We start from the raw sequence: 14,455 nt of genomic DNA on the forward strand, positions 1-14,455 counted from the left end.
GGAAATTTTTGGGCATAGAACATAGTTGAAATCACATTTCACAGACTTCCCTGTAGCTAGGTGAAGCCATGTGATTTAGTTCTGGACAACATGACGTGAGCAAAAGTAATGCATGCAATTTTAGGGGGAAAGCCTAAAAGAAAAGGTACATGGCTCTTTATTTTCTCTTTTACTTGGTCCTGTTGCCTGAAAGGTGAACATAACAGTGAAGCCTAGAGCAGCCATCTGGACCATGAGATAAAAACTACCTGCTAAAAATGGGAAAGCAACATGATTAAAGAAGCCTGGGCCTCCAACATCATAAAGCCATCATATTAATTCAGGACTGCCAATTTGCACTTTTACATCAGAGAACAACAAACTTCCATGCTATTTACATCATAAAATTTTCAGCCTAAACCGCCAACATTTGATGGTGGGGGTAGGGGAGACGAAAGGAAAGGAGATACAAAAAGACTTTACCAGAATTCTAATAGGGCCCTGTAGTCATTTCTCGTGTATGTGTGTGTGAGTATATGTGTGTGCACACATGCGTGTGGATTTATTTGTCATACTTAATTTTCCTTCGAATCTCCTGGTTTTCCTTCATAAGGGCAATTTTTAGAAATAAAAACTACAGTATTTTAAATGACCTAAACTAAATCTAAGAAATCACTTTGAAATTTTATAGATGAGAAAACAGAGATGCAAGCAAGCTAAATGATGAGCCCAAGGCTATTCTTATAAAAAATAATTAGGTCTTTTTTTCTTTGTAGTTCATGAATGAAATTTTTTTCTGAAAAAAACAAGCAAGCTATGAAAGCAAAAAAAGAGGAAGACATTATTAAGATGTACTGTTTGCATGACAAAGCATATACTACTGTAAAATCAGTATGAATTGTGAAAGGCAGAGGGAAAACAATGACACAAAGACCATGAATCATCTCCAGAGTGTGTGAGAGCACTTATACAGAACAGATAATGAGCTCCCAATGAGGGCACTAGAGTATGCTTTCATCTAGCACAATCTACTGCCAACTGAAGAGCACTGGTGATGTCCCAAAGGTTTGTACTGTACAGGGAAAAATAGTTAAGTGTCTAGCAGGTCATTCAACATTTATCCCAATGGGAATTAAGCTAAAATAAAAGCATCTATATAATCTATAAAGAAAAGCCAATTAGAGCATAAATGAAATATTGGGTGTGTTGAGTTCAAAAGCAATCTCATGAAAACTACGCACCCACTCCCCACCTCCCAAAATGTATATAAACATCGACATATACATTATACATTTAAAATATTTAATTGCTGTCCTGGCTGGTGTGGTTCAGTTTGCTGAACATCCTCCCATGCACCAGAAGGTCACAGGTTCGATTCTCAGTCAGGACACATACCTGGATTGCAGGTTTGGTCCCTGGTCAGGACACATACAACAGGCAACCAATGGATGTCTCTCTCACATAGATGTTACTTTCTTCTCTGTCCTCTCTCTCTCTTTTCCACTTCCATCAATAAAAATTAATATTTTGTTGCTTTGTAAATTGACAATTCTTTCACTCTGATAAAACACAGATAATATTTTTTTTAAAAATCAGTTTTTAATATAAAAATCAGTAGCTATTTTATTTTTTTAAGATTGAAAAAAAGAAAATATAATACGAATATAAATTTCAAATGTCTTGTATGACTTTGTATATTAAAATGCTCAAATTGTGTAGTGATCACCAACAGAATTAGACACATAAATCTTCTTGAATTATGGCAACAAATGCTTAAAAACCTGGACTCTGCCCTAGCCGGTTTGGCTCAGTGGACAGAGTGTCAGCCTGTAGACTGAAGGGTCCCAGGTTCGATTCCAGTCAAGGGCACATGCCCGGGTTGTGGGTTCGGTCCCCAGTAGCGGGCGTGCAGGAGGCAGTCAATCAATGATTCTCTCTCATCATTGATGTTTCTATCTCTCTCTCCCTCTTCCTTCCTCTCTGAAATTAATAAAAATATATATTTAAAAAAAGAAAAAACCTGGACTCCTAGAATTATGACTCTGGTAGCAAATATACTTAGAACTCATGGAATATATTTGGCCATGAAAGAGTATGTCAACAAACACCAGAATTCACTGCAACCTTTTGAGTGGAATCTACATTCATTTTTCTCTTTTCTTCTTAGTGTAGGAGGTCATATTTGGCAATAATCAAATATCTGTGTCACCAAGGAAAGGATTACAAACTCCATTGAAACTTTTAGGTCACCAAAGTATAATTAACCTTAAAAAGTATTCTGCTATGATTCCAATTGTCTGCAAATTTTTGCCAGCAGATGAATTTACGAGATACTGTAACTCTGAAATTCAATTTGCAGAAACACATCCTGAAGCACTGGAAGATTCCCAAGGCAGTTTGTCCAAATGGACTTGAGATTTTCATCTGTATCCATTAGGTTGACTGCAGCACTGTGAACTGAAAGTTTTACCTCATTCAAATATCCAAAAATATCTCTCAAGTAAGCCAAGCCATGAATAAACCCCTCCTTGTCTCTGAGAATAGCCTTTCTCTTTCTCATAAGCAAGTTAATAAATGAATAAATAAGGAGACTGCTATCTAAACTACAATGTAGTGATTTAAGACAAATCCTTTAGGAAACCATACACTTCTCAATTACTAGGAATCTCTTATTCTGTTTCCATTTCTTAAGAAATCTGTTGAAATGGTAGGGGTTAAAAGGCTTTGGCTCTGAGAGAGTTGGTTACTTTCAGGGTGGTATCTTTCTGGATTACTCTCACCATTTCTGATGCTGATACATGCCAAGCCAATTGAAAAAGACATGAGTCATGAGGACTTGAAGTTCTTTCTTCACAGAAGCAACAAAACCAGATGTACAGCCAAGCATGGCAAGTTCTCCATCCATGCCCAATGTACCAAACCCCACTTTTCACCATGTCAAAGATACCAAAAGCCTTTCAGGTTTCAAAGATATCTCACAAATATGGAATTTGTTATGCTTTAATATACACAAAACAGATGAAATCTAGAAACAGGCTGCATGAAATAATGTTATTTATTACCTACAAACTGAATGAAAATGTTGCATGAGAAATGGCATTACTCCCAATTTGACAATGATTTACTTCAAAATATGAGAAGATACCATCAACAGTACTGTAGTGTGCGTGTGTGCGCGTGTGTGTGTATGTGTGTCATCATTGAATTGTACAGGAAAAAACATTGTGTAGGCAATTTAAACCTTATTTAATGTTTTAAGTTACCATTTTAAGTACTTAATTTATTGAAAGTTACATACATTGGCAGCTAATTTAAAAAGTATTTAACTTCTAAATAGAAGCAATTACTGACGCCAGTCTCTCTGTATTATTTTCTATACTAGAGGCCCAATGCACGAAATTCGTGCAAGGGGCTTGGCCCTCGCAGACCCGGCTTGTCCGGAAGGTCTTCCGGAAGGACGTCCAGAAGGACGTCTGGTCTAATTAGCATATTGTGCTTTTATTATTATAGATGATAATATACACTTGGAAAAAAATGATTCAATTTGTTGCTTCAATTGTTTCTCTAACTGATGAAATTCCTTTACTCATCTAAGTTAAAAGAGATTTTATAATAATTTTTAAACCAATTTAGTTCTAGCACAAATTGTCAATAACTGTCTTTTAACTTAATGTAATAAAGATGGCCCTCCTTTTCTTCTATTACAGAGCTCATTTCTGATTGATAAACCACTGGCCAAATGCAGACAATTTAATCTCCAATTATCCCTTAAACTTGGGTAAAATATACAAACAGTAAGCATAATACTTTTGATCAATAAATCACCGGTCTTGATCTGAGGTATAGGAACTGAGCAGGACAAGCAATACATATCCTTGTCTGTAAAGCATGTAAGCTTTGGAAAGCTGGGGTTGAATTATTTCTCTCTATTTTAATATTTCTAAGTTTGATAATATAAATAAAACATCTTAATTCCTAATTGTAAATTCTACTACGCTTAATTATATCATTTTATAATTCCAAATACATTCTGGTAAGTAGATAGTCATAATTATTAAATATTCAAAGATAAATATATTATTTTCTTTCTTAAAATCAGTATTTCCCCAAATGTATTTCAATAGACCTTGTCTCAACTGTCTAAACCTTCTGACCTCACTTTTCAGAACTGTTCCTTCATATAATTATCTCTAAAATATTTACTTAAAGCATTAAAAACTAAACACATTTTCCAGTAATTATTTTTCATAATTCATTAAGATAAAGCATTGACTGTAACGTTGAAGCATTCTTCCAACTTGGAAACCACATACTTTACAAATTTTTATTTCTGAGGTTAATAATATGTTAATTACTTCAATAATTCCTCAGATGTGCTCTCACATTTTACCACATTTTGGAAAGTTTTACTTACAGAAACATCTTTCAGGTTTTTCTCAAAGGAAAAATGATAAGACTCTTTAGAAAAATTAAACTTGTATGCATCGGCTGGTCCTGCTCCTGATACCAATGCTTTCTTCAGTTCATCAACATATTTCTCTTTTTCCATTGCCATGTCATCAGCTTCTTGGGAAATCGCTGATTCACAAACTATGGAAACATTAATAAAAAGTTTTGAAATTAATTTCTAAACATATGAACATATTCATTTACTTGTTGCTACTAATTTATCACTTATGTAGCAGAAATTTAAACAAAAAGTAAAATAAAACCCCACACCATACATTTTTAAGTCAAATTATACCTTTTAACTAAACTCACAATTTTTGAGAAATGCATTTAGTTTCAAATCTTATCTGAAAGTATTAGATTCCTTGCCTTCTTTCTCTTCTCAGATGAAATGCATGCCTTGTAAAATACCACAGAAACTACTATCTTATGTACCTGCTCCAAGGTCATAGCCAGAGAAATAATTTCCTATAATCTTTATAAGCTCTGTATTTTACTACATCTTTCTATTATTAAAGAGATTAAAAAGTCAGCAGTCTATTTATTTCTCACTCACATGGTCAGAGTCAAATTAAAGTAAAAGTGGAGTTCATTCCTCTTATCTCAGTACTTGAGGCCCGATGCACGAAATTCGAGCAAGGGCCTTGGCCCCGGCCCCCACCCGCTGCCACCGCCACCACCTCTGCATGGGCCCCCGCCCACTGCGGCTTTGTCCGAAAGGCAGGATGTCCGGAATTCGTCCAGTCTAACTAGCATATTATACTTTTATTATTATAGCTGTGCCAACAACAGAAAAGGTGAGGTGATGAGGAAGGAAAGGGAAGGGAACTAATAATTATAGAGTTTCTCCTCTAAGGCAGACACTATATTATAGACCTGGCTTCCAGTTTTCTCACCTAGGTATTTTTAAAGCTCATGTTTTACTCATCCATAGGGATATTTACTTCAATAAATATATTTTCAATTTTAGATATTCTGTTTCTTTGTCATAATATTCTGGTTTTAGTCACACTCTCCTTTTAAATATTTGAAGGCTTTAAAAATATTTAAATCTCTTTCAGATTAGTCTTTGTGCATAGTTCCTGGGTATAAATTCCATTTCATCTATCTGCTTACACATTCTCATTATGCTTTTTTCACTTTCCTGCATGGCCATATTTCAGCATGGCTCTCCATAGCCAGAGCATCCAGAGCTCTGGGCAGTACAGGTGGTGGTGTTAAATAAAACTGCTGGCTTGCCTGCCTTGGAGTCCCTATAGATGTCATTGTTCTGGACCAATTTTGAAAATTAATTTCTTAATTTGGTTTCTACATGTGAGACAAATAATTCAAATTTAAACCATTCGCCCAAACATAACACAAGCTTCAGGTTCTTATTTTTGTTGGGTTATTCATTTGTATCTCTTATTGACTGATTCTGTGCTGTAACCCCAACTAGAGTGTAGTTTGAGTGGGGGCTTTTTGTTTTTTTAAGATGATCTCATTAACATGATAACATTTCCAGATTCCTTTCTTTATATAAAGAGCTCAGCTCCAATTCCTTAAGAGGCCTGCGGTCTTTAACATCGTATCACACTCAAATATTACAATCACAGGCATCTAGACATATGTGTAGTTCAGATATTCAGTGAACCTATATAGTCAAGCTTCAGTTGCCATTAACCACTCTGGTTTTCAGGTATCTCCTCATACAAGGCACCTGGGGATTTCTCTTTCTTACATTCAAATGCTGCAATGTATCTGTTTGCTTTTCAAATTACAAGGTTTAATCTACATTTGTTTGGAATGAGTGTGCAATTGGGTAGTTTTCTGTGTCTAATTAAGCTACCACAAAGATGCAAGACCAGCCGGTTCTATATTTTTATATTTAAAGGTTACATTTATTTATCTCATTCCTCATAACACTGAAAGATAGACATTATTTTCATTTTACAAAAGAGAAAATCGAGGCTCAGAGAGATCGAGTAATAGTCTAGGGCTGTGGTTGGCAAACCGCGGATAGCGAGACACATGTGGCTCTTTGGCCCCTTGAGTGTGGCTCTTCCACAAAATACCACGTGCGGGCACGCACGTACAGTGTGATTGAAACTTCGTGGCCCATGTGCAGAAGTCGGTATTTTGTGGAAAAGCCGGTATTTTGTGGAAGAGCCGCACTCAAGGGGCCAAAGAGCCGCATGTGGCTCGCGAGCCGCGGTTTGCCGAGCTGCAGTTTGCCAACCACTGGTCTAGGTCATGGAGTCAGTAAGTGGTCTCTCTGGTTGTTCTGTTTGGACATGAGGCAGAGATATGAGATATGGGATACACTATTTTCTTCCATGATACTGAGAAACATTAGTATGAAGTACTACATAAAACAATGAAAGCTTGATTAAAGAATCCCTGAAAATAAAACAAAGCTTTTCATAATGTTCATCTGTGTGCTAACAAGTATCTAAAAGCCCCACAGGCAATAAGGAAGAGAGTCTTGGAATCCATATATATTTCATGAGCAATTTTTGATAATAGGTCTAATATTGAAATGAGTCTCAACATAGCCTTTGAAGACAGGTAAGAATAAAAATATCTTATATTCTTTTGTGATTTTTACAGCTTCTAAAATATTTTCACGTATTTTTTCTCTCTGAAGCAGATGCATATTTAAGATGATCATCACTATCGAATCTATTCACCTTTTAAATACCCTATTAGCTCTTCAGAAACAATCTACAAATAAGAAGACAAATGCTTCCTAATTGAGGAATAATTCCATATTTTGTGATTGGATAATTTTAAAGAGTTGCAATTAATTCACAGAGAAATAAAAATCTGTAGAAGCCATCTTTAATGCAGCTATAGACAAACTTATAAAATACAAAAGAAAATAAAAATAGATTTTCATTGATAAAACATATAGTTAAAAGTATTCTAAATTTCATTAAAATGAAGAGATACCTATCTGAAAATATTTAATAGAATTTATTGATTCATTTATTTAAAAATGCTTCATGAACTTCTACTATGTGCCAGGCACTATTCTAGGCACCAGGGATACAACAGTTAAAGAGAGACAAAAATGGCAATCTATAGAGTGTAGATTCAGATAATAACATCTTAGATATCCTCTTATGTTACCCCATCTGTGAATGCTGTGTTGTTATGGAATATTTCATTTTAAAGAAGAAAAACATATGAAAGAAAATTATCTTTCTTTTTCTTAACTGAACTTATTGGAATGACACTGGTTCACAAAACCATACAAAACCCCATAGATTTCAAGTACAACTCAACAAAATACCATCTGCACACTACATTGTGTATCCATCACCCAAAGCAAAGTCTCTTTTGTTCCCCATTTATTTTTCCTGGTAATCCTCATCCGAGGATATTTTTTCCATTGATTTTTAGAGAGAGTAAGAGGGAGGGAAGGAGGGGGAAGAGGAGAAAAAGGAGGAGGAGGAGGGAGAGAGAGAGAGAGAGAGAGAGAAACATGACATGAGAGACACATGGATTAGTTACCTTCGCATAGAATCAAACCCGCAACCCTTCATTGCTTGGGCAGATGCTTTAACCATTGTGCAACACCAGACAGAGCGTGGTCCCCATTTATCCCTGCTTTGTCCACCTCTACCTATCCCCACCTCCCCTTTCTCTCTGGCTATCACTGCACTGTTGCCTGTGTCTATGTGTTATATATATACATATACATATATGATTTCATGCTTAATCCTTTCAGCTTCTTTCATCCAGCCTCCCAACAAACCCCTTTCCTCTGACAGCTGTCAGTCTGTTCCGCATAACCATGCCTGTTTCTATTTTGTTCATCAGTTTTATCTTTCAGTTACACTCATCCTTTTAAAAACTGTTCAATAAAAAGGTACCAGCTTTTTAAAAATTTTACTTGAACATGTTCTATAACAACAAATGTGAAATTTTGACTGCCTATTTAGAACTTCAATCTTAAAAAAACAATAGCTTAGTTACCAGTTTTGAATTTTGTGCTAAGACCATCTAGAAGGAGCACAGCTGTAAGCATTCAATACTCCTAAAGCTTCGGTGATCAGGAATAAAAGCCATGGAAATAATAAAAGTCAGCAAGGATACAGCTGACTCACATGACACATTATAAAAAGTGAGCAGAGCAACATGATCAGAAAACAGGAAATTTTTTTCAGACAGGTAGGAGCCAAGAAGGTATTACTTTGTCACTGATAATGGGTAGGTGAAAATGTAAGTAAGGAAAAAAGATTTTTTCCTTTGGATTCTTACGTATAACAAACCAAAATGGCCCCACTTTACTACCTCATTTATTAAAAATTCTTTTCCACTGAGCCCTGCCACATAATCTCCATACAGGTCACCAAATATTAATGTTTAGGACAAGTATAAGTGGGTATAATTATTTGATAATAAAAAATTACTACAATTTAATTTACTCTTCAATGAAATTTAAACTACTCCAGAGATGGGTGATATAAGTTTTTTACTGCTGATTATAATTCTTATAAAAGTCACATAACAGTCGTCAATCATTAGCACACTTTGTGACTTAACCCTGTGATATTACCCCCTATAATGGTGAAGTGATGATAGACCACAAGATAATTAGGCCCCCAAAACATTCATTAGATAAAAGATTGCTAATGAAAAAGAAATCAGTGACTTTAGTGTGTGGGAGATTAAAAAGAACCCCACATCCTTTTAATTTCACTCAAATGAAAAGAGAAAAAAATTATCCAAATTGAAGGTTGCAGCAATCAAAAAGTTGTACAAAAAGCAGGATGAGGTATAGGAAGGAAATCCATTTTCATGTTTCAATTATTTAATTGTTTCAATGTTCTTAATCATATTATTGTCTATCTGTAAAGTGCCAAACCAAATTATATTTATGTAATAAGCCTTAAATAAACATGGAAACAATGTTATATTGTTTGGATTTCATATTTTGTCCCTAAAATTTAAACAAGAAAATAGAAATGAATAATGAAAGTATAAAACATATGTGAGATTTAAAACTTTATCAGATATATTTGAATAGATAGTGACCAGTAGACTGTAAAATTTTCTGTTTGAAAGTTTGTTTAGTACAGGAAGCCAACCCACCAAATAATCCAGAAGTCTGATATCTAACTTTTGTGACATTAAATTCCTTTAGCTGGAAAATACATGGTAGAAATGTACTTCATTTAATATCAATGACAAGAAATATGAAACTGGATTTTTCATAATCTGCTGACTCTAAAACAAGTGGTTCACTTTCGTTTTTTTCCTAACCAGTTTTATATATTCCAGGCATCCTTTCATTCTTTCTTTCAAAAAATATTCACTAAGTATGTCCTAAGTACTAGTCAAGATACTTATCTAAAATGGTTGACAAATTAGATGTATTCCTTGTTCCCGATGAACCTTGTCTAATGAAATAACATTCTTAGTAATAGTATTAAAACAACTGCCAACACATTTTGTATAAGCATAATCAAAATGTTTCATAAATGTAAAATTAACTTAAATTTCTGGTTAAATTAAGATTTAAGTGTTAATGAAATTACTCTTTTATTTTCCCAATGCTTAATAACAAAACAAAGAAAATTTAAATTATTATTGTTCTTTGCCTTGGTGAATGAGGGTTACTGACCAGATTAGAATGTAATCTTTTCCTTTAATAATTAAGGCTCTTAAAGTACCTCAAGGTCCTCTGTTTGACTATAATTGTTCACTATAAAAAACTAGAGGCCAGGTGCACAACACTCGTGAACTGTGGGGTTGGGGGTGTCCCTCAGCCTGGCCTGTGCCCTCTCGCAGTCCGGGACCCCTTGGGGGAAAAAAAAAGAGGCGGGAGAGGCTCCCGCCACTGCCACTGCGCTCACCAGCCACCATGAGCCCTTCTGACTAAGTGGCACTCCCCCTGTGGGAGCGCACTGACCACCAGGGGACAGCTCCTGAGTTGAGCATCTGACCCCTGGTGGTCAGTGCGTGTCATAGCTACCAGATCCTCTGTTCAATCTATTTGCATGTTAGGGTTTTATTATATAGGACTAGAGGCCCGGCGCATGAAATCCATGCGCGAATACAGTCCCTAGGCCTAGCCTGAGATCAGGGCAATCTTCCCTGGCTGCTGGCAGCCGGCCCCGCCCCCCCGCCACCACCCACCCGGGTTCCCAGTTTGCCATTGGGCGATTGGAGCCTGACGGCCAGGGAGGAGGGACCGAGAGGTTGGCTGGTCCCACCCACTCATGTCCCCGCCCCTGACGCAGGTTGCCCTCTGTATGTGGGGCAACTGGAAGAGCGGGGGCCCTGACCTGGCGCTGCCCCACATCTCCCGCCACCCATCCCTGGGTCCAAGTTCGCCATCGGGTGATCAGAGCCTGCAGGACAGAGGGATGTACCAAGAGGTCGGCCGTTCTACCCACTCCCACCCCCCACCACCACCCCCCTCGGTTCCCCATTTGCCATTGGGTGACTGGAGCCTGACGTCCGGGGAAAGAGACCGAAAGGTCGGCTGTTCTTGTCCGTTCGCCGGCCCCACCGCCCGCCACCACCCACCCTGGTTCCCCATTTGCCATCAGGCAACAGGAGCCTGAAAGCCGGGGGGAGGGACCGAGAGGTCGGCCGTTCCTGCCCACTTGCCGGCCCCACGCCACAGGACGCCCTCTGTGTGTGGCGAGACCAGCGAGGTAGGGGCTTTGGCCTGGTGCTGCCCATATCCCCCGCCACCCACGCCCAGGTCCCGTTCACCATCGGAATATCGGAGCCTGCCGGACAGGGAATGGGACCAAGAGGTGGTCAGTGCACCTCATAGTGACTGGTCGAGCGGTCATTCTAGTTGTACTTCTGTTATGGTCGCTGGGCTTTTATTATATAGGACTAGAGGCCCAGTGCACAAAATTTGTGCACTGGGAAGGGGGTGTCCCTCAGCCCAGCCTGCACCCTCTCCAATCTGGGACCCCTTGACCCCTTGGCGACTGAACCGGCAGTCGGACATCCCTCTCATAATCTGGGACTGCTGGCTCCCAACCGCTCGCCTGCCTGCCTGCCTGATTTCCCCTAACCGCTTCTGCCTGCCAGTCTGATCACCCGCTACGGTCGCCCCCAACTGCCCTCCCCTGCTGTCCTAGTCGCCCCTAACTGCCCTCCCCTGCCGGCCATTTTGTGGCTGTGGGCGCCGCCATCATTGAGGGCGTGGCAGTCAATTAGTATATTCCCTCCTTATTGGCTGTGGGCACCGCCATATTTGCGATGGTGTAAGGGTCAATTAGCATATTCTCTCTTTATTAGATAGGATAAGCCATTTGCCTATTAGAAATATTTAAGTTATAAACACAGTATTCCTCACATACAAGCAATCACTTCACCTAGGACCTGCCTCCTGGGCTGTGCTGTTGGAATTGACCTGCTGCCAAGGTCTTCAGCCCTGTGCAATCACTTTACCCTAAAACGGAGCGATTGTCACCTGGGTCCACCTTTGCCAGCACACACAGAACTAACCTGACAAATTTTCCTCCATTCCTGCACTACACCAACTAACCAACAACTGATTTCTCTGACATAAAAATTTACAGCCGAAATAGATACTGTAAAAGGTATTGCAAACATCACTCTAAAAACTTCTTTATTTTGCAATAATCTTATATCAATATTCTTTGCAATCAATCTGTCATAAAAAACAAAAATCCCTTACAAGTATAAATTCAGTTTGACTGAGTTATGTAACAGAACATTTTTAAATTTATTGAATTTACTGGGGTGACATTGGTTAATAAAATTATACAGGTTTCACATGTACAATTCAAAAATACATCATTTGTATATTATACTGCATGTTCACCACCCTAAGCCAAGTCTTCTCCAACACCATTTATCCCCCCTTTACCATCTTTTACCTCCTCCCATGCCCCCTTTCCCTCTGGTAATCACCATACTGTTGTCTGTGTCTATGAGTTTTTTGTTTTGGGTTTTTTTTTTGCTTATTCCTTTCACCTTTCACCCAGCCCCCAGCCCCTCCCTGCTCTGACAGCTATCAGTCTGCTCTTGGTATCTGTCTGTATCTATGAGTCTGTTTCTATTTTGCTTGTTAGTTTATTTTGTTCATTTGATTTGACATATCAGTGAAGACATATGATACTTGTCTTTCTCTGACTTGCTTATTTCTCTCAGCATAATAATCTCCAGGTCCATTTAAGCAGTTGCAAAAGGGTAAGATTTTATTCTTTTATATGACTGAGTAGGATTCCATTTTGTAAATCAGGGGTGGAGAACCGTTTTTCTGCCAAGGGCCATTTTGATATTTATAATATAATTCGAGGGCTATACAAAATTATCAACTTAAAAAGGAGCCCACTATATTTGGTCAAACATTTAATTAAGTCACCCCCTAATGCATTTGCAGGGCCAGACTAAATGACTTTGCCGGCCTTTATATGGCCCAGAGGGTGGATGTTCCCCACCCTGGTGTAAATGTACCACCGTTTTTTTTATCCACTCATCTCCTATAAATCAACAAACAACAATGTTGGCCAGGATGTGGACAAAAGGGAACCTTTGTGCACTGTTGGTGGGAATGCAGATTGGTACAGCCACTATAGAAAGCAGTATAGAATTACTTGAAAAATTTTAAAATAGAACTGCCTTATGACCCAGCAGTTCCACTTCTGGAAATATATCTGAAGAAACCAGAAACACTAATTCAAAAAAATATATGCACCCCTATGTTCATTGCAGCAATATTTATAATAGCCAAAATTTGGAAGCAGCCCAAGTGTCCATTAGTAGATGAGCAGATAAAAAATCTGTGGGGTAACATAATTTTTAACATTCAAGAAAGAAACAAAATTTCAGAACATATATAATTTTAAAAGATATAATATCATGTTAGAGAAGTATTTCAAAAGTTGATAGAAGATAGTAATAGTATATAAATTAACATGACAAAATTATTTTACCTAAAACATCAATCACAAGTATAAAAATGACTGTTGCATAGCTATAAAAATTGTTTTTAAAATATTTTGTTATAATACTTTAGAGGAGTGTTAAAACTTTGTTATGTAAGTAAAACATAATTCTAGATTTCTGATATTATATGTGCCATGTTCTATAAATTATTTCAGGGCCATTAGCCTTTTAAAAAGATTATCACCAAAGATAAAAATAATCAAGAGTCCCTGGCTCATATGCTCAGTGGTTAGAGCTTTGGCCTAAGCACCGAAGAATCTTGGGTTCAATTCTGGTCAAGGGCATGCATGTACCTTGGTTGCACATTTGATCCCTGGCCCCAGTCGGGGAGTATGTGAGAGGCAACCAATTGATGAAGATTAACAAAAAATAAATAAATAATTAAAAATTCAAGAGTCTATTTCATAAAATAATTGCCCAAATCCAATATACAGGTTTAAACCTTGCATTACAAACTTTTAGGCTGTAAGTTCTGTTTTGTTTTGTTACAAAGGTGGTATATGTTCATAAGAAAATAATTTAAACAACATTAAGTATCTATATATCTATACTAATAAAAGGGTAATATGCAAATTGGTCGGGATGCCCTCATGCAATGACCAAACAGCAGGCTGCACTGGGCGACCAGGCCGGCAGGGAGGGCAGTGAGGGGCAACCAAAGGACTGAACAGCAGGCTGTGTGTGGCGACCAGGCTGATAGGAGGGGCAGTGAGGAGCGACCAGCCCAGCAGAGGGGAGCAGTTGGGGGAGACCAGGCCAGCAGGAAGGGGCAGTGAGGCGTGACCAGGCCGGCAGTGGGGGGCAGTTAGGGGTGACCAGGCTGGCAGGGGGAGAAGTTAGGGACAACCAGGCTGGGAGGGGAGCAGTGAGGGGCGACCGGGCTGGCAGGCAGAGGCGATTAGGGGTGATCAAGCCAGCAGTGGGGGCAGTTAGGAGTGACCAGGCTGGTAGAGAGGGCAGTTACAGGCAATCAGGCTGGCAGGCAGAGGCAGTTAGGGATGATCAGGCTGGCAGGGGGGTCAGTTAGGGGCGGTCAGGCAGGCAGGCAGAGGCCATTAGGGGCGATCAGGCAGGCAGGCAGGTAAGCAGTTAGGAGCCA

At 38.5% G+C, this 14,455-nt stretch overlaps 1 protein-coding gene across 4 annotated transcripts in view; it reads right to left on the bottom strand.

Moving 5' to 3' along the window:
- The window catches only part of XRCC4 (X-ray repair complementing defective repair in Chinese hamster cells 4), a 185,546-nt gene that overhangs the window by 146,631 nt on the left and 24,460 nt on the right, over positions 1 to 14,455 (bottom strand). For all 4 annotated transcript variants that reach the window (XM_014531210.1, XM_005883615.2, XM_005883616.2 and 1 more), the window contains exon 3: positions 4,394 to 4,569. In XM_014531210.1, the coding sequence (XP_014386696.1) occupies positions 4,394 to 4,569 (176 nt within the window). The remainder of the gene's footprint in view (positions 1 to 4,393; positions 4,570 to 14,455) is intronic.

Source organism: Myotis brandtii, unplaced genomic scaffold, assembly GCF_000412655.1.
Source record: "Myotis brandtii unplaced genomic scaffold, ASM41265v1 scaffold794, whole genome shotgun sequence".
NCBI lineage: Eukaryota > Metazoa > Chordata > Mammalia > Chiroptera > Vespertilionidae > Myotis > Myotis brandtii.